Source organism: Mixophyes fleayi, chromosome 2, assembly GCF_038048845.1.
Source record: "Mixophyes fleayi isolate aMixFle1 chromosome 2, aMixFle1.hap1, whole genome shotgun sequence".
NCBI lineage: Eukaryota > Metazoa > Chordata > Amphibia > Anura > Limnodynastidae > Mixophyes > Mixophyes fleayi.
The window spans coordinates 90,442,210-90,464,170 of NC_134403.1; the positions used below are offsets into that span (position 1 = coordinate 90,442,210).

General features: G+C 39.7%; 1 protein-coding gene across 1 annotated transcript in view; it reads left to right on the top strand.

The window, feature by feature from the left end:
- The first annotated feature begins 6,465 nt into the window (after positions 1-6,465).
- DHH (desert hedgehog signaling molecule) overlaps positions 6,466-21,961 on the top strand; it is a 55,099-nt gene continuing 39,603 nt past the window's right edge. Inside the window, exon 1 of the mRNA XM_075199630.1 lies at positions 6,466-7,630. Within this exon, the coding sequence (XP_075055731.1) occupies positions 7,331-7,630 (300 nt within the window). The 5' untranslated portion in view covers positions 6,466-7,330. The remainder of the gene's footprint in view (positions 7,631-21,961) is intronic.

The following is a 21,961-nucleotide window of genomic DNA, read 5'->3' on the forward strand; positions in this document are numbered from 1 at the left end:
GTTTCATACAAGAAAATATATTCCATTTCCCTCATTAGCCGTTATTATTCATTCAAAAACTGGACCATGGGTTATGAAAGTAACTCAGATATAGGTCAGCCTCCTGCAGATTTTTTGTGGTTTCTGTTGACAACTATCCATGGTGCAATTTTCAGCTATATAAGTTCCACTGGATTCTGGTGCCTACATAATTTGTTAGTTATATAAAGTCAACTATACAACTAATACAAATTAGCAAGTATACATGCATATAATAAACACTGGGATTCATACCCATACATGGATTGATCTGTTTGTTTGGATTTACTGATGACCGACCAGATCTATGCAACTCATACTTGCCAACTTTTAAAATCTCCTGTCCAGGATCTCGAGACGGGGGCTTCAGTGACCCTGTGAATCGTGTCATTGGTGTTCACTAGGAAGTGGCTGAGCTATGGGAGACGAACCTGCTCTCCCAAGGGTCCAGGAGAACTACCCAAAATATGATGCTACCAGCCACATTCAGTAAGGGTGGCACTATGAGGAAGACTGTGGAGGATTTCTCAAGCAATAGTGTTTGGGAGCTGTGTCAGCAAGTTATAAAAATGTAATGAGTAGGAACATTAAAATAAAAATTGCTTTTCAAGCCCTTTGGTACCAAGGTTTTGAGAGAACTTGTCTCCCTTGAGAAAAGCAAACACATGTAAGGATAATGCATGAAGGAAATGTGGGAAATTCTGAAACTGGATTTATAATAAACTGTGGTTTATTCCCCATGCAATATGATGTCTTTAAAGGAAAATAGATGGTCAATCACCTTAAGTGGTTTATTTATTGGGTTGTCCTTGTGGAACACAATATGTGGGCAGAATAATCAGAAAACTGTGGGAACGGGTATATGAACATCAGAGGCAGATTAAGATGAAAACTACAACCAGTGCCATTTACCAGCATTTTAATGAGGTACATAATGTTGAACCTGTACACTGCCACGTTCTTGGAATGGAGTAAATCCCTTTAAGTAATAGAGGAGGGAATAGACTTAAGGAAACCCACTGTCTGTATACTCTCAGTACACTGGTACCACACAGTTTTAATGACCATTTTTATTTTAATTGTTTTTGGGAAGAGAAAATGTGTAATGTCTTTTTTTGTATTGGGTTTTGGACCTTTTTATGAGGTGTTTTTACATTGATAACCACATGCTCCCAAGTAACTGTAGACGTTTTTGTAGATATGTTTAATTAGACACCTGTGAATATTTCTTATAAATTGGGGTTGCTGCCCTGTGCCATTAAGACGTATTCTCATAATGCCTAAAGATGGACTCTTACATCAGACACACAGTAGGAGACACGAAGACACGAGATTTTAACCTATGATATGATTGTTATACTTTATGGCTCTCAATGAGCAAGAATTGAACTTAAGTTTAACATTGTTATACATGGACTCAACATACACATGGAAGTTCACACGTTTTTGAGACAAGAAATTTAGCCGTACATTTGGGGCACAGAATGCTTCAAACTATAAACAAAGTCCCAGGTATCAATGTGCCTTATGTACCATTATCTAACTTACTCTGCTGCTGTCACGAGTCTTCCCAATAGCTGTACTTTCAAGGAGGCGTCTAAACTGCTTTGCAGAGTGTTAAGAGCCGTCTGTGTGAATACATGGCTATTGCATCGTCTAGATTTTTCCCAGTTGATAAGCCATCCGTGCTTTTAAAATCTAAACCAGACAACTTAAGATCCACAGTTACTAACTGCACATATTCAAGTATTGCTAGATATATATTTATTTCCTATTATATAATTCGGCCAGGAGAGCAATTGGGCATAAAGGTTTCTGGTGATGTAGGTAGCAGAATGACAGAGCAATGTATAGATTGTGACTATCCAGTACAAAACACCTCGGGAACCTTTGTACTTGCAGGTAAGCATCACTGAAGTCTCCTTCTTGTATTTTGTGGGTCATCCAAGAAATAGATCAATGTCTCCATTCTAAAGGATGTATGAATTTTTGAGCCTCATTATGAAATTCCTTCAAGAGTGTAGAATAGATGTCAAGACCCTGTTTACAATAGGTGCTTCTGCAACTTGCTTTCAGCGACATATTCTGAATGATATTTGTTAGTGTTTCCCTTGCCTCCCCTGAGCATTGGGTCTGAAAGTGTGAACACCTGAAATTTTGGAACTGTTCTGAATTTTCAATGAATTATTTGCCCCATTTACTAGGAGTAGGACAAGAACAGACAGCCCTGCAAGGGTGGAGATGTCTCCTTACTTGTGGCTGTTGGGCTTATGTTTCTCTACAAAGCTTTGTCCTTGCTTTGGACATGGTTCCTATGTTTTGTTTAGAAAGAATGGAAGCTGTGCCTTTCTCCAGCTCTGTCTATTATAGAATCTTGTGGGTCTATATTGTAGGTGACGTTCTACTGGAACCTTTGGTGTGGCTGCAACTTCTCCAGTAGAAATATTGTCAGCTGAAGTATTGGCAATAATTTAATTCAACTTGAAACCAAAAAGAAGCTCTTTCATATGAAACTAGACAAAGATCATATTTTGATGTGGTATCAGCATGACGCTGTCTTAACTAGACATCTTATCAGCATGTACAAATCCATAGACGTAGCTGCCAGTTTTAGCATAATTAAATTGCTACCAGTTTCACCTCTTATTGTTCTTCTATAATCTCTCATGATATTCTGTTAATGAGGTCTTCTACACAAACTCATTGATATCTCTGAATCAGTGATAACAATGGTTGCATATTTGCTGCCCCTCTATCGCTAGGCCCTCTTTCCCACTTTGTCTTCTCTCAAATGGGTCTTTCAATATAATATACATATATTTACTAATAACGATGATTTTCATGCATTGCTGGCAATAGCTAAATCCACCTTTAGGATAGTTGCCCACTAGCATTAAAGGAACACCAGTGATATTACATGCGGTGTGTATCCAGACACACCATTGACATGCTTGCGTTCACTTTAACTGATTCCAAGATATCCGGCAGTTGCTGTCCTGATTGATCTCCTGTCATATCATCATGATAGTCCCGACAAAACTTATTTTCCCACAAGGCTGAATTAGAACACACAAAGAATTATCTCCTTACACACCCGTGTTGGCTTTCTTCACCACTTCTAGAGGCAGATTACACAGTGGGTTCCTACTGTCATGGAAAAATCCAGGAAAGAAACATAGATACAAATTTGTGTAACAACCCTTACAGTAAGCACTTTTTATTCAACTGCTCTACGGTTGGGATAAGGAAAAGTACCATAGCATGGGCATGAATGATATTTAGTTGCGGGATAGGAATGAGACACTGTTATTTATTTGCATTTACGAAGTGTGTGATAGAGGAATTCAATAAATGAGTGAACTTCAACGAGAGACGTTCTGTTGCCCATTATTTCAACAACTGCGATGTGAACTGTGCTTTATGCCTGTATGGAAAGCATTTACACTGCTATTCATACTTGCATGTGCAAGGGCCTGTCTTTTATTCTTACAACCCACAGAGCCCAGGTGTAAGAGACTGAGCTATGCTGAAGAAAACTGGAGCTGCAGGTAAGTGCAAGTGTGACAGGACAGGCTGCACCTGCTACATTCAAAAACCTGGGACAGCCCCTGGAAATTAGGAACATTTGGAAAACATGCTTTACAGTACATGAGAATTATAATATCTGACAAGACACTGTTTTCTGCATGAAACTTGGAGTGTTATAAATCATATTTAAATCCCTTTACTGCCAAGAATGAGTTGGACTCTTCCTGCAGATACATCCCATGACTGTTCCACTCTTCCTCAGAAGGGGTTCAGGGGCCATGAAGAAATACAATGGCAATGGACCAGTATGTATTCCTTCAATGTCTGGTGAGGGATGCAGAGTCAGTGGGAGAAGCTCTAAAGCTCATCTTAACTCTTAAGCTGGGTACACACTACAGAAATTTCGACCAACTTTTTATGCCGAGCGATTTTACATGCGATCGATGGTCTGATCGCTCGGTCCATGGACTGCATACACACTAGCCTTGTTTAGGACGATAAAGGGAAGAGCGGACGTCCCTTTAGCGACTTTTTACAGCCATGTTGCCGTGAGCAATGACTGTAATTTCGTACTCACTGTTGTGGATCGTTCGGCAGTTTATACACACTACACAGCAGAAACGAGATTGGAACGAAAATATTAAATGGTACAACCAACCAAATGAGGCGACAATCGTCCATTTGGGCAGACTTTCGACCATCGTTGTGAGACAAGTGAAGAGATTTCATTTTTATTGGGCTTTATAAATTAGTAGAATTATTTTATTGGATTATGTGAAGTATAGGCAACCAATGTAATGACTGACAGAGCGGAGAAGCAGTAGAAGAACGTTCAGTTAGAAAAAAGAGTGTACCCACTGCGTTCAAAATAGATTGTAGGGGTGAAAAGCTGGTTAGAGAAAGACCACTAAGAAGGAGATTGCAATATTCAATGTGGGAAAGTATGAGTGCATGAATTACAGTTTTTGTAGTGTCTTATGTGGGGTATATATTCTGAACATCTTTCTTAAGCTGGGTACACACTACAGAATTTTCCACCAATTTTTTATGCCGATCGACTTTACATGCAATCGATGGTCTGATCGCTCGGTCCATGGACTGAATAAACACTAGCCTTGTTTTAGAAGATAAAGAGAAGAGAGGACTTCCCTTTAGCGACTTTTTACAGCCATGTTGTCGTGAGCAATGATTGCAATTTCGTACACATCGGTCGGAAGTTTATACACACTATACAACGGAAACGAGATTGGAACAAAAATATTAAATGGTACGACCAACCAAATGAGGCGACAATCGTCCATTTGGGCAGACTTTCGACCATCGTGTCACTGCACACACTGACCCGACTTTTGAACGAGCGGTCGTATGTCGGCTGATTTAGCCGATTATTGGATGAAAACTGTGTAGTGTGTACAGGGGTACATACTACAATTTTTGTTTTCACACCCTATTATCGGGCTAATCACATGATAAACTACAGTTTGGCCCGATATCGCATTAGTATGTATACACCGATGAACGATTATCGTTCCAAAGCAAATTGTACTGTTTGATTTTATAAATGGATTAAAAATCTCAGTCAACGATGGAAACAATATTGTTCCAGTTCTGCAATCTGTACATACTCAAGACAATCAGCCCGGCATATATCTGGACAGTGTGTACGGAGTCACGATCTTTTGAGATGATAGTTATGAAAGATGAAGATCACAGATCAGGCGGTAAATCATGTTAAAAGACTAGTGTGTACTCATGATTCAGCATGCTCATCAGGACTTTGTTGTTGGTAAAATTGATAACGATATCACAGTGGGAGATTTTCTGTAGTGTGTACCCAGTCTTAGGTGAGGGGATACTCACGTTTCAAACAGCGGTGCCACTTACCAGAAATTGTCTGTTGATCACTTGCTATGTAAATATTTACCAAACTTTTATTTGGAAGATGAATGAAAAATATGCTTTTCTTCCCGCTATTGTGTCATCTTCTGGAAACTATTGTGCATTCCAATATTGTGTTTATAAAGTTGTGAGCCCTAATTAGATGCAGAAGAATGTCTACTTTCTTAAGGGGTGTGGTTTGTTGACCAATCTTCTTCATGTGCTGATTTTATTAGGAAAAGTTCTGCGCCTGGGTGACTGCACACTAAAGCAGTTTTTCCTGGTGCTACATCACATGGTATATTTTATTGGTTAATAGGGGCTTGCTGGCTTCCTATTGGTCTACAGCATTGTAACCCTATAGGCTGCTCACTCGGTACCTCCAGGGCCAAATTGTTTTTTCAATCCATCCCAGTGTATAACACTGAATTTGTTGTTTTGGAAAGGTAGATTAATAACAAACATGTAACCACAAACTGTTTCTTGGTTTAATTTAGAAGGAAAAACAAAACACAGTTCACTTTCTTGAAATAGAAAAACGTTTGACCACTTTGGATACATCATCTTGGCTGTACCAGGTGTTATAAACCAAATAAAAAAAAAAAAGTAGGATCTGTGTATGTACTGCAGAGGAAAATTACTTGGCAGTGAAGGTGTTAACATAGGGATATATTATAAAAGCATGAAGCAAAATAACAGCAACTTTAATTTGTAAAAGAACTGGAGCAGTTACTAAATCTTAGGCTATAGATTGTAAGCTTGTGAGCAGGGTTCTCTTACCTCTTTGTTTGCATTACACAGTATTATTTTATTACTGTCTGTTTCCAATTGTAAAGCGCCACAGAATCTGCTGACACTATATAAATAAATGTTGATGATGATAATTCCTTGCCTAGGTAAATGCTCAGGTCCCGGGAGAACTCTTGCACCCTGATGCCTGGACAGCGCCCAGTCATTGCACAGTATATTGTAAAGGGGCGTGCCAAGGGGTGGGGGTCGTAGACGCGTACTGTCCTTGTCCCTATATCAGGCTGACGATGGCCGGGGAGAGGCAAATAGCCGGTGCTGGAAGAGAGTCCAAGCGATGGCTCGGAGAGGGTCACAGAAGCAGCGGACAGAGGCTGCATAAATGGTATCTAGGGAATTGGTTACACAGAGCGCAGGAGAAGCAAAGTGCCCCTGCTGGAGGTGACAGGTGATCGGAACAGCTACCTGTGTGGATAACTCTGTAACGTGACAGTGTCCCAACCCTTGTGCTGATGACTCGCTGAATGCCCTGACAGCCTATAACTGACTATTATTATACTACTTGCACTCTGCAGAAGTCACCAGCTCTGCTCATACAAATCACAGGACACTACGAGCTCCCTGCCCGAGAGTGACCAGAATCTACTGACGTCTGTCCACCGAGTTTATCGATGTATCGTCACAATTTACCATGCCAACATTCATAGCCGAACGATGTCATTAACTGTCTACAGGAAATATTAACCTAATTCGGAATTTACATACCTTCCTCCATAGGTCATACAGATATCGATCTATGAGAAAGTCTTACACTGCAGAGTAACTCTCCCCTGCTAAACGGTGCTGACAGCAATACTCTGGGTACTCAGTGACCTGGGCAGGTACAGCCAGACATACTTACTGTCATACTTACCTGGTGATCATACAAGAGACCGGGGGTGGCAGACAGACCTGGTGCAGGTATTTACAAGCAGGTGCACCAGGCGCCTGTAACCAGGGTTTGTGGTACCTGTTATTAGTGCACACAATACCGAGAGACTATAGGAGTCTGGATACCACATAGCCATCACCCCCGCTAGACCAAGAAACAAGTTGGGGTACCTGGTCGCCGAGACTGTGCCATCCTCGGGGTGTCCGGCATGCAGTGACCAGAGGGGAGATGCCAGCTGCCCGGATATTGGTGCTGGTGGCATGCTTCTGGTTCCTCCTGGCACCGGTTCGGTGCTGTGGTCCTGGCCGGGGTCCAGTGGGCCGGCGCCGTTACATGCGCAAGCTGGTTCCGCTCCGTTACAAGCAGTTTGTGCCCAACGTGCCGGAGAAGACATTGGGAGCCAGCGGGAAGACTGAGGGCAAAATCCGCCGGGATTCCGAGCGGTTCCGGGAGCTGGTTCTTAACTATAACCCGGACATCATCTTCAAGGATGAGGAGAACACCCGAGCAGACCGCGTTATGACCGAGGTGGGTACAACCTGTCAGCCTCTTATTCTCCCCTCACTCATTTGTTTCATTGTAATCAGAACGCCAGTAAAGTCCTTTCTCCTTATATCCACATCATCTGACATCTTATACAGTAGTTCCTCCTTTTCAGAGATACACTTTTACTTCTTGCATTGATATTTTTCAGATTATTTTTTTTTACTGAACACCTCTAGAAACCTGCAGAAATTTATATACTGTACAACAATCCATTAACAAATATGTATTTTGAAAGTTAAGAGACAGGAATAGCCTCAAGCGGTGATGATTACTCTGAACATCTGCTTAAGAAGACACCCATACCTATAAATGTCACCAATTGTACTTTATGTTACAAATGATCAGATATATATATATATATATATATATATATATATATATATATATATATATACACACACTTTTGTTTATTGCTGTGTCTTATTTACTTCCTTTTATTGGGTCATTAGAACATGCACACAACTAACCTTATTCTTTATGTGGCCTGCTAATATATTCAGACATAGGTAAAGCAACCAGTCCTCTAGATAATTTTATTACTAGTGTGTTTCAACAAATAAAGGGATATGAACATGATTGAATGGAAGGGGTTGGAATGCTTTCACTTGCTATTTCAGACACTTCTCGCCTTTTGAGATCCATATTGCAGCTGAGATTTTGCCAAGCCAGTGATAGGCATATATGATAGGAATATATATTAATGCTATGATTGGACCCAAGTCCAATCATAGTTCAAGTGAAACTTTTCCAATAGCATTCATTGTCACTTTTACAAAGTTTCTGCCATTGCCTTAAGGCTTGTTCCTTCATATGTATTTCATCTGATAATGTTACAGTGATCCTTATTGCTATAATCCGTGTTCCTGCCATACATGTATTCACAGCACTGTTTGCACAGCAGTATCTGAACACATGTGCACCAGGCATGCCACAGCAGCCCATGATTACCAATGGGACACAGGACAATAAGGTGGCAATGAGCCTAAGGTCAACATGTGTCTTTATTGACAACTAAATGTGTGTGTGTGTGATACACCGATCAGTCACAACATTAAAATCGCAAGCATAATATTGTGTAGGTCCCCCTCATGCCGCCAAAACAGCTCTGTCCCGTTGAGGCATGGACTCCACAAGATCTCTGAACGTGTCCTGTGGTATCTGGCTCCAAGACGTTAGCAGCAGATCCTTCAAGTTCTGTAAGTTGTGATGTGAGGCCTCCATGGCTCGGACTTGTTTCCAGTAGATGCTCAGTAGGATTGAGATCTGGGGAATTTGGAGGCCAGGTCAACATATTGAACTTTTTGTCATATTCCTCAAACAAATTCTGAACAACTTTTGCAGTGTGTCAAGGCGCATTATCCTGATGAGAGGCTGCTGTCAAAAGAGAATACTGCTAGCATGAAGGGGTGTATTTGGTCTGCAAAAATGTTTAGGTAGGTGGTACATGTCAAAGTAACATTTACATGAATGCCAGGACCCAAGGTTTCCCAGCAGAACATTGTCCAGAGCATCACACTACCTCCGCCGGCTTTTCTTCTGCCCATAGTCAACTTGGTGCCATCTTTTACCCAGATAAATGACGGACATGCAGCCAGCAGTCCACATGATGTAAAAGAAAACATGATTCATCAGACCAGGTCACCTTCTTCCATTGCTCCATGGTCCAGTTCTGACGCTCACTTGCAGATTGTAGGCGCTTTCTGTGGTGGACAGGGGACAGCATGGACACTCTAACCAGTTTGCGGCTACACAGCAAGCTGCGATGCACTGTGTGTTCTGACCCCTTTCTATCATAGCCTGCATTAACTTTATCAGCGATTTGTGCCTCAGTAGCTCTTCTGTGAGATTGGACCAGATGGGATAGCTTTCGCTCCCCACGCACATCAATGAGCCTTGGGCACCCATGGCCATTTTGCTGGTTCACCGGTTGTCCTTCCTTAGATCACTTTGGGTTGGTATTAATATTTCTCTCTCCCTCTCCCTCGCTCTCTCCTTATCAGGAATTATAGTTATTATTTTCAATAATTATTTTACATTTACACAATTTACATATAATGTGCTTAAAAATAGAAAAAAAAAATAATTTTCAAATATTGCCTATATATAAATATTGCTTGCAGCAGTAGTCCTACTAGGGCAGATATATACACATTATCAGTCAGACTGGAGTTGTTAGTGTTATTTGTAATCAGCAGTTACTGATTATGTAGAGTTTGTTGGATCACTTGCAGTGTAGTCAGTGCTGATGTTTCCCCTCCCCTGTGTTGATCTGTGAAAAGGAACAATAATTCTGGGAATCGTGTTTAATGGCCGCTGTAACAAGAGTTACACAGATTACACTTAGCACTGCCTACAACTTGATTTGTTTAACAGGGAAGGGAAGGGGTGGACCAACATTGGCCATGTACAGTAAGGGAGTACCAACGCAGATGCTGGCTTGTAAGCATGCTTGGTTTGCACCAGCTACAGGGCAGGTGTAAGTGCTGGCTAATAGTTATGACTGACACTGCATAGTCTTTGTTATAACTAGCACATGTGTGTGTGCTATAGGTAGTACAGAACATGTATATGCAAGTAAGATAGGCTATACAAAACGCATTGTGTGTAAGGGAGGCATTGAAAGAAACTTTGTGTATTTAATGTAAAAATATATATATATTTTGGATCCATATTTTTGTTTACTGTACTGTATAATACTGGTAAAAGTTTTTCATTAATTTTAAGCGTTCTGATGTGCGCTTATATTGCACATAAGCTTGTACATATACTGCAGTCTGTTCTGTCTTTCTACATATGACAGTTAATGTTTAGACTGAGTGTACTAACACCCTAGTTCAAATCGAAACACATCTTGAGATCTGCTTTGATTTGAATACAGTGGGAACGAGGCTCAAGGTCCATGCACTTTTTTTGCGTGCAAGTTGCTTTCAGACTTAAATCGGACCCAAAGTAGCTAATTAGGTTCATGCTTTGTTACAGTATGTCAACCTCAATTATTTTGTAACAGAAGCTATTTGCTCTTGTTTTATAAATAAGTGATGCATATTTCTATTATTTTGAAAATAAAACCAAGTTTTATTACCAGTATATTATTCTACTAAGGGGCCTATTTATTTACAATCGGACTTTACCTTGATAATTATCATCTGTCATTGCAGCGATGACAGATGAATTAACATGGACAACGCATCCATTAGTAGGCTGTCCCTGCGATGACTTCTTTCTAAAGTTAGCTCTGAATTCTGACCCAGAGTCTTTTCTCCTGATGCGACAATATCTTTAACGGTTTTACCAACGTCTGAAAGTCCCGATCAGCATGACGATTCATGTGTACACACTTACACGATTTACCTTCAGATCTGTGCTCTTCATCTGTCATATCGGTCGGCTGAAAAGATCGTGACTCTGTAACCTCTATGGAGTTCTGTCTACTCTGCAGGATGTGAGAGCACACACCAGGATTTGCAGACGTCGGTCCGTCATTTATAAAGATTTTTAGTCCAGTTATAAAATCAAATGAAAGAATACGATGTACTGTGGTGTGATAACACAGGATCGTGGGAGCGTACACTCTATGCAATATCAGACCTGACAATCGTTTATCATGTAATTGTCACAATAATCCAGTGGAAAACCTGTAGTGTGTACCCAGCTTTAGAAAGTAAAACATCTCTGTTTAATTTGAAGTCTCCCATCTTATAACCGTGTGAGATGTTTCGGTATAGTGCTGTCACGATGAGTTCTCCTAAACAGCGGATGTCCCTTAAATGGCATCCCTGAACCGTTCTGGAGGTGGATTTGAGTGCATATATCCTTTAAGTTCCCTAGAAATTTTACAAATATTTTATTTCTTAATTTGCTTCATTTCAAGCCCCTTTCTGTTCAAATTGTTGTTTTTTTCAGCTGCTAGAAAGCTAGTGTAATAAAGGGCGGAATTTAAACAAATGCTCTGCAAAAGTCAAGATTTCCCATTGGTGAAAACTCTGGAACTACTTCTGCAAGTTTCTGTTTAGCCCAAGACTGCACCTGTGATAAGTGCAAATGGATTTATGTAGATTGTATTCACTTGTTTCCTTGTATTGTTCTATTTTCTACTTCCTTTTTACCAACCACTTATTTTTCCTCGAAAAATAATTAAAAAGAAATGAGTTGCATGACCATGTGAGGGGTACAATCATTAATTAGGGCACATTCAATGAAAATACCCACTAACCCTATATATGATTCTTGCCACTTGTCCTAGAAATGCTTTCTATACTAATGACATGTTTTGTCCCCTGTACTGCCACTTGCTTTGTATGCGGATGATCAGGAGGAGATAGAAACAAGCAGGAATTTTAGTTGGTTTACCTGAAACACAGTCCCTGACCCTTTGACTTTGGGGGGAGCAATTAAAAAATAAACAGTTTCCTTTACAAGGTGGTCATTCAACAAAATGTAGAGATTTTGTAACCCAGTGCTCCTATATGTGAAATTACATCTACTTTCAGGATAAATACATTCATAGGTTCACGCCTGTATTGTGCATGTTCATTGTCCATTTTAGCGCCCAATGTCTGTAATCATTATTTTGAACGCAGGACTCTATCGCATTTATTAAATACTTTTGTCTTTTACTAAATATATTACTTTACATATGCATATGTAGTCAATTTAGTCAAATCCATTGACTATATATGTTGTTTTGTGCAAAGGGATAAGTAACTACAATTTCAATATATTAACTAAATTATAATTCTAATTTGTTTATTGCCGTTTTTGGTGTATTTTTATTTATCCATGTTATCAAGTGTCTAGTTCGCTGTCAGATTTTTATACATATTTGAGAGACAGATTAGTTTGTTTTTTTTGTACTGTAGTCAAGGAAATATGGTCATTTTTGGTCCTTATGGATCTGACATTGGGATGGAAGCAATTTATGTAAAAATGCAGACATAATTTGCATCTAAAAAAGATGCATTTACTTGTGTATGCAGAGCTGCTGTATCATAAGACACCACGTTAAAATGCACCTACTGAATGAAGATACATTTAAAGCATATTTGATGATGATGATGACTGGTGTTTAGATCCGTTACAAAATAAATAATAACGGAAAACACAGTGTGCCCACGCCTCCTGCTGAAAAGTGCATCCAGCGCTAGCTCTTACAGACTAGACTAGTAGCGGCAAAATCATTGGACAAATATCATGGGTCTGCCCAAAAAATGCAGCAACCAGCAGAAGCTTTTGAGAAGCTGGGCTGGTGATTCTACTGCAGGGAAACCCTCCCATGAAAATAAAAACTGTAAAACCATAAGAATTTCACAAGGACTGCGCCTTACAGGAGCCGTGTTGCAAATGACAGGCTTAGAGCCAATCATTCTAACCAAACAGAGCTGCTTCATTTTGATTGGTCAGAGCATAGGAAAGCCCCTCTGTTGGGTTTAGCAAAGTACACTGATTCTTTGTGTAAGTGTAAAGGTGTGCATGCATGCATGCTGGAATTTTGCCAGCCAATTAGGCCAGTTGCGGCCTAATTGTCTATTAACTTCAGAGTGTATGGGCCCAAAAAGATTGCTGACCTAGATCAACATATTACTGGCATCATTTAGATCAGGATGGCTGGTGAATCTGTTTGGATGATGGCGTCTGACAGTGCTAATGGTCTTCCGTTAGGTCTGTCTGTTCCTCCCTAGCACCGATCTTTTCCCATTTGGCCACACAGGTGTATGTACTGCTGCATAATCAGGCAGCATCAGTAGGTTGTAAATGTACAGTGCACAAATCTATTCACTCCAATGTATCTAACTGACATGTTAACATTTTGATTTGACATAATGAATCTCAGGTTCTCTGTGTCAAAGAGGATGGCCATTCAGTATTACAGATAATATTTAGCATATTAGCAGGAGAGCCTCCCCTGTATTTTACATCGTAAGTGGGATCTTGCTGCCACCAAACAACAACAATCTATAGCTTGTAGCTGTATTGAGATATCCCAGACATGGTTTACAGATGTTGTATGCACCTTATTGGGAGGATTACAGAGACTTTCCAGTCCTGGTAGAGCAGTTCATTTGACTGGTCTGTAGGTAAACTATGGCCGTGAATGTCTGGTGTATAGTGTTTATGGGTTGCTGGGTTTAACTAGCTGCATCCCAAGGGAAGAACCTATTAAGAAGTTGGGTAGCCCCCTCTATGTCAACTTTTAGTGATACGTGGATTCAAATTTGGGAGTTTGTGGAGGACTGAAGGTGCCCATACACTTCATTTTCATGATGGTCTTTTTAGGTGTAATTTACATCTATGTGCCCACAAACAAGTCGATGTAAATTGACATCTGGTGTCTATCTGGATGGATGGTAATTCGATTGGAAGATGATTACATATGACTGTGTAGAGGTTTATCATTTCACTATAGTAATGGTGTCTTGTCAGATTCTGTTGGGTGTTCTGTCCTGAGATCCAAATTCTGTGGGCTGTCCTGTCCTGAGTACCATACGGCCATAAATGTTAGATTTGGCACCTGTGTATGTTCAAATTTGCCTTTGTATGGCCATGTTGTCGCAACAAAGCATTAAAGGAATCTTCGGAAATGTACATAATGGAGATTCTGTTACTGATGTCCTTCCTCATCTCAAAACCATGATGTAAACAGAGGTTGTCCTGAGATATTCAATAATGTTTGGAGCAGGTAGCTTAGGGACCCTCACACTGACTCATCAAGCATTCACTAGTTTATGCTATTAGACTGATGTCGGCTGTACTTGACATTTTATTGTGGTGCACGTAGGAGTTACTTTTTTCCATAGATATTTTATAAAATATAAATTGCATTAGTTCTCTTCAGCTTGCAGTTCATGTTTTGCAGGATGGAGTTTCAGGAGGGTCTTTTTGTAACTGTAACCGCCAGCTGTTTTTATTGTTTTGTGTATATGATTTTTTTTTTTTTTTCAGAAAAAAAACAAATTTTAATCTAAAAATATAATATTGCTTTTGCACTGATAATATTATATTTAAATATGTAGACAGAGTACCAGAGTAATAATTGTTCTTAATAATTCAGAGTGTATATGGCTGAATGGTCTGTACAATGTACTTTGGCATGCGGCTGGTGGTCTGGGTGATCAGTGGTATCAGACGAGGGGACTCAGAAACAGCTACTGTTTGGTCCTCATTTGTAATTTTACATTTTCTACACAAATAGTTAATGTAATGCCCTTTGCCACTAGGGAAAGTAAAAATACACTGTATCATTGTTCTGTCAATATGGAATACTTCACTTAGCTGCTGTTTGTTATCAATACAGTTACTGTACTGACTGTACAGAATTAATAAGTACAGCATTAAACAGATATAAGATCTTATTACAGTTTGTGTTTATAAATTAATTTGCACCCACAATTTACAGCAGCTTCCATAGAAAAGGACAATTTTTGCTGTTTAAGTGTATCCAAATCCCCAAGTTTAAGATAATGTAATCATTTTTTTTTACCTCTTACCACCCCGTTATTCTCCCCTCCATCCAATAAACACAGGCACTGTACTTCCAAGCTTCTGGTTTAAATAGGATCAAGGTTGTCCATGATCCCTTGGAGAATGTGTGAGTCACGTCACTGGTGAGCCGTGCTGGGTGCCTTATGTGTAATCCTCAGCCCCACCGTGACCAGGAAATCCGCTCAGGGTATGAGGCATCAGGGTTTTACACTGCTGGTGTAAGGCAGTAACTTGCACCCATATAAGACCGATATTGTGTGGACGGATGTTCTTGCATGAGGGCAAGTTGACTTAACTCATAACTTGCCACGGTGATCAACAACACATTGCAGTACATACTTTTCAGTTGCGATCAAATATTTACAGGTGGGTTACATATTCATATGCCATAGTTATTCATATCAAATATGTATACTGTAAAACTTGTACCACCACGTGATAGTAAATATTTTTCAAGTGCCTTCTAAAGTGGGTTCATTTATTAATTTTACTAATACCTTTCATATAATTTTGAGTTATATGTAACATACTGAAGAACCCATTGAATCTATCGGAGGTATTCTTCAGGGAACAGGTGCCAAAGGTGGAGTAACCATAATGCACCATGGGCAGATGTGTCCAACAGGAGCATGCTGGGCTAGGGGGCATCTGCCCCTCAGGCCGTCCCATAGTGGGCTACCTTGGGATGATTCACTGAGCCATCTGCATTTTTTCAAGTATTTCCCCATGGGCTAAAATTTGCCTAATTACTACAGATAGTTTTTAAATATAATTTTAATGCCAGCCTGCAATGTAGATTATGTATTTTGATATCATGTGCCAATTTTTGTGTCTGTTTCCGCTTGTAACGATAGGCTTAGTCAAAATGATAATGGTGAATTGTGCTCCTTGCCTAGAAAGGAGCTGGGTAGTTCAGTGCAATATAAGGTGCATATATGTCTAACCTGTCATACTCATATTCAATCCATATCCAATTATGTGGTGTATTTTTGTCATTTTGGTGCAATATAAGGTCCATGAGTATTGCCACTGCACCCAAATGAAAGAAAATACATCATGTAATTGGATATGAAGTGATCACTAAACACTGACACCCAATAATGTGACACCTCCTTTAGCCAGAACACCCAGTGCTTCAGTCTCTTTTGACTGATGACTATAAATGGTGTGATTGGTTGAGAGGAATCCAATTGTATTTAGTCACTGGATGAAAGTTTTTCCAGCTTAAAAATTACCATGTTGTTCACTGAACTATTTTCTGCAAGATATCAATGGATAATGAAAACTGGTAACAAAAACACAACATTCATGTGAAAAGAATGTCATGTATAAGAAGCAGGAAACAAATACATTGGAAAGATGAATTCACTAAAGAATAAAAGGACTGAAAATAACACCAGTCAAAAGCTGGCAGTATGAAGGGAAACTGGCCCTACAGATAAGATTTTAAAAACTGTTCTACAAAAAACATTCGCCTGGTTGTGCAGTTTACGATGAAACAGCACTCGCTTCGCTGGCAAAATTTTTCCCTCAAGTATCCTGAATACTACCGAAACCATGCTGCCCAACAGAATGAATTAACCGTCGTTGTCTAAGTTCTAGTCGTAGACTATAATTTCTTGAACATTGTATTGCTGGAAGTTAGCTCTTGCTAAATCTGCCAAACAGACATCAATTTACAATGTGGACCACGGGATTAGAGTTTGATATTGGAGCACTCCAGTCCACTAAAAATCATGAAAACATTTGTATTAATGATGCATTAAAACATCCTTGAATAAAAAATAACAATGTTTTAATGTATCATTAATAAAATGTTTTTTTGATTGTTACTGGACTGGAGTGCTCCAATATCCATTTCTTATCCTGTGGCCACATTGTAAATCAATGTATATTTGCTTGAATGTGGAAGCACACCAATGTAATATTGATGTGTATATGGTAGTGAGCATAGTCCAATCCCTTCAGTGGACCTAAACCTCCCCTTTTTTTGTGAATAAAATCTGCCTGTTCTGCCACAAAACTTGATTTGCATGAAATGTGACCACAATCTCTCCTACTATGATTTTCACTGGTAACACATGTAATATACATACCTTACAATTTTTTTAAAATTTAATTTACCTTCATATATAATTTTTTTCAATTATGGAAATTAAGGAATTATTAATCCCATTGCTTGCATTGTTTTTATAACCTATATTTTAAGATTCATTTTAAGGTGGTTTTCCACCTATGGAAATGTTTTACTAACGTGTCAACCCACCCTAGCCAAAGCCCCTGCCCCAATGGAGCTTATAGTCTAACTTCCCTAACACACACACAGACCAGGGTTAATTTTGTCAGCAGCCAATTAATCTACTAGTATGTTTTTGGAGTGTGGGAGGAAACCGGAGCACCCGGAGAAAATGCGCAAACACGGAACTCATTACCCCAGCGCTGTGAGACAGAAGTGCTAACCACTGATTCACCGTGCTGCCCATAAGGAATTTTTTTCTTTTAGTTTTTCACTTTCTCTTGTGATTTTTTTTTCCATTAATAAACATCGCTGGAGCAGCTGACCGATAATGGTTGACATACTACTTAACTACAGATGTGTGCATGTGTGACCCGGTTTGCACATGAACAGTGCAACCGAAAGCCCAGCTTGTCCCCAAAAATGAATACATGCTAGGCTGTCCCACTCTTTCCCTGAAGTACCTATTACACATTACTTGGACCCTTCAGATTATTACAACCTGGGCTCTCACTTCCTTGCTGGTAACTGGCATTTAGTGCTGTTACAAACATAAGTCAGCATTAATGATCTTCACCCAGTATTACACATATAAATCACCCTGTTCTCACATTATATATGATGGGATGTATTTATGGATACATGTATTCCTAAATGGTAAGTGCTATATTGGCAACACCTACACTGACAGGTGTCGTTACATGACTGATCTTAGTTTAGTGTATGTCATATATTGTGCAGTGCTAGGGTGGGTATACCTCAATCACACAATGGGTCATAGGAGCATGACCCCATCTACCTAAATTTAATCCTTCTTTTTCTAAAAATCTCTATTACATTCTTCTCAGCCCACTGGAATGGCAGTAATTTCAAGGATTTTGAAGTGTTATTTATTTTTTTCTTTTTATGGATGATAAACTCTCGCTGACCCTGCGGCACTCCTTGAACTCACAAAGCGCCACCCCCTTCAGAAAACAGAGCACCCCTCCCTCCTCCTGGGTACACACCTTGATCTCTCCCTCCACCTTACACCTAGACCTGCACAGGCCTTGGTGCTGCAGAGTGCTTGATGGGGGCAGGGAACAGGTTTAGACTCTGCTCTCTAACTTTATAGCTTTATTTCCAGTAGGTCAAGGGAAATAGTTACTAAGTATTGATTGGGTTTTCTATTGATTTGTTACATTGTTACACTTTGTTAATAGTAAATATCAGACTCCTAGCTCTATAGATATTACTTTTACAGTTTATACCAGCACAGAAGACAGATCTTAATGTAGATAAACCTTATTGTAACTGATTACTGGTATGAGCTAATATGTGTATGTCTCTGCTTGTAGTATTTTTATATTGGGGTTCTTTAAAACTTTGACATGCAATGTATTTCTACAGTGTATCCTTCTCACTATGTATTTTTTTTATGTTTGTAATATGATAAAAGGAGTTCATTTGTATTTTTGTTAAATTATGCATACTATAATGGTGTGTGTGTGTGTGTTCATATATATACTGTATATTACATGGAAAATGATTGCAGGACACAAACAAACATATTATATATATATATATATATATATATATATATTATTATAAATGCCTAGTGGCGTGTGTTAGTCTGTCTGTGTGTGTGTGTGTGTGTGTGTGGAAAAAATAAAACCAAGCTGCAGCGCCACCTGCTGGGCGGAGTTATTCACTGACCTACTAAAATCTTAGTGTGTGTGGAAAAAAAACCTCAGAAAGAGCTGAAATTTGGTATACTAAGATGTTTTTAATTGGTTAATTGTTAAAAGTGTTTATAAAGATTTTAAAAAAATATATATATATCTTGAAGGAGAAGTGACAGTTGGGAGTGGTTGGTGGTTGCCGGGGGTGACAGTGGGGAGTGGTTGGTGGTTCCGGGGGTGACAGAGCGAGAGGAGTGTGATACTCAGGACCGCTGAGAGAGATCCCTGTGTCTGGATAGACATCTGGATAGATGTGAGAGAGAAAATGAAGGATGAGGTGATGGAGAAGAATGATGAGGTGGTGACATGTGGACAAAACCACGTTAAAAAAGGGCGCTTGCGCCGGGAAGTAACGCTCTTCCCCTGAGGAGGCCTGGGCTATGGCCCAAATGCATGACAAGAACCTTTTTAACACCTTAAGTAGCTTGATTTGACTAGAATGCATGAGTATCATGCACGGGTTAACTTGTGTATATATAAATATACACACACACACACACACACACACACACTAGTGTCACCAATGCAAAGGCACTTTGGGGTATATTTACTAAACTGCGGGTTTGAAAAAGTGGAGATGTTGCCTATAGCAACCAATCAGATTCTAGCTGTTATTTTGTAGAATGTACTAAATAAATGGTAACTAGTATCTGATTGGTTGCAACAGGCAACATCTCCACTTTTTCAAACCCGCAGTTTAGTAAATCTAGCCCTTTGTGTGCATCAGATGCTAAACTCCACCATTGTGGTGTCTCCACCTTGTGCACTGATGACCACATGGGATTCACCCAGAACATCCAGACCTTAATGTGCTGGAGTTCAGCTGTCTAATGCTTACAACACATGAGTCCATCCTGCCGTCTGGCACAATCGCCAAGTGACAAGATCATTGTCCAGCATAGTCTCAGACATGAGTGGCCAAATTAGATGAGAACCAGCGCTTGTGGACAGGAGGCCAGATCACTTCCAGTGTCCCTAGGATGTGTCAGTGTGGTCATCTTTATATCCAAGAGCATTTGCCAACGTTCCTTAGAGTGATCCAAGCTATTTTGACTGATTGGATTATTACCAGGCTTTGGGTTTGGACCATACGCTGTTATATTGCCACAGATCTTGTAGCACGTGCAAGCAGCATGGGCCAGTAATAGTGCTTTCTAAATTTAATCACTAAGCCAAACCCAATTACTTATACATTATTATATTTATGTTTGAATAGTTATTATTGGCTAACAACCAAGAATGTGCCCCCATGTAGTAATATGTTAAATTGTCCATGCTGATCCAGTGTGGTTATCCACATGTCTGACCTTATCTGACCTTGTTAACCACAGATATGGTCATTTGGCATCATGTCGAACAAACAGTGTTTGAGTCAGCTTTTGTCTCAATGTGTTTTCACTTTTCACTGTAAATAGGAATCTGAATGATCACTATCATGAGTTGAGCCCACTTACCTGAGGCAGGATGAGTCACAGGTGACCTGCGCACACAAATAAATGTCCACTTAATATTTTTACATTGATTATTGTATACCTATCCATTTTATCCATGATGCTTGTCCTTCTTCATAAAAAAGAATAGAAAGTTATATACAGTAAAATGTACAGTGGTCACAGAAATGTCAGTTGATCTGATATATCCTAAGGGTTTACCGTTTATTCTTTGTATTCGTTATTTTAGCATAAGTCTTCTTAACACTAGTGAACTGAACACTTCACCCAGCACCATTTATAAGGCTATAATGCATAAGTGATTTTAGTAATACTGTAACGCCTGTAAATAGTATCTATATAAACAGTGAGTTCTGATGTCAAAACTTATAATCGGCGACCTCTGATGTAATCCCTTCAGTGTTCATTTGGAAAAAGATCTTGTGTAGTATAATAAATAATGCTTTTGTACTATAAATTATTATGTATTTTGTGACCCGTAGAAAACCACTCTGCCATTTATATTGTCACATAACTCCACTGTGCCTTCTAATAGCCATATAATTTATAGTAGTGGGTACATTATCCTATATCTAGTTTACATAAGTTTAAACATATAATAATTTGACGTACACAAACATGCCAACTTCAATTTTTTTTTTTTTTTTGCAGTGAGATAACCAAGAATAGTTAGAATTACAAGTTTTATACACTATGGCACTTTGTATTGGTCAAAAGTAGTGGGCAGCATGGTGGCCTAGTGGTTACCACTTCTGCCTCAGAGCGCTGGGGTCATGAGTTCAATTCCTGACCATGAACTTGATCTGTGTGGAGTTTGTATGTTCTCCCCATGTTTGAGTGGGTTTCCTTCCTCCCACACTACAGGTTAATTGGTTGCTATTAAATTGACCTTAGTCTCTGTGTGTGTGTGTGTGTGTGTGTGTGGGAATTTAGACTGTAAGCTTCAATGGGGCAAGGACTGATGTGAGTGAGTTCTCTCTACAGCGCGTAGTGACTGTGGATGATGAGGTACCATTAAATTAATGTATGCTCTAAAATAACAATAGCTTTGCTTTACCCAGTTTACCACTGGCCCTTGTGCAGCACCCCCTTGGGAACCGTTGGTCTGGCCAATATGTCCAGACTTGAGGAGACGGACCGGCCATTCTGCATGGCAGCCCATTTATCCTGACTGGTGGGAAGTTGGGAGGTGTGCGCAGTGACATCACCCTGCTAGGCATGCTCCCTAATGCTCCCTAATGTGGTGTGACCAAGTCTCTTTTTGCATATACTCTGCCACAAAGCAACAAAACTTGTCCTAATACCTCCAGGACTGAGTTGGCAGGTATGCTTATGTGCTGCCTTATGTCCCAATGTATTCGTCCAGCCAAGAATGGTGTCTGGTGTCCTGTGAGACACAGACTGAAGCCACTATGGCGGACATATA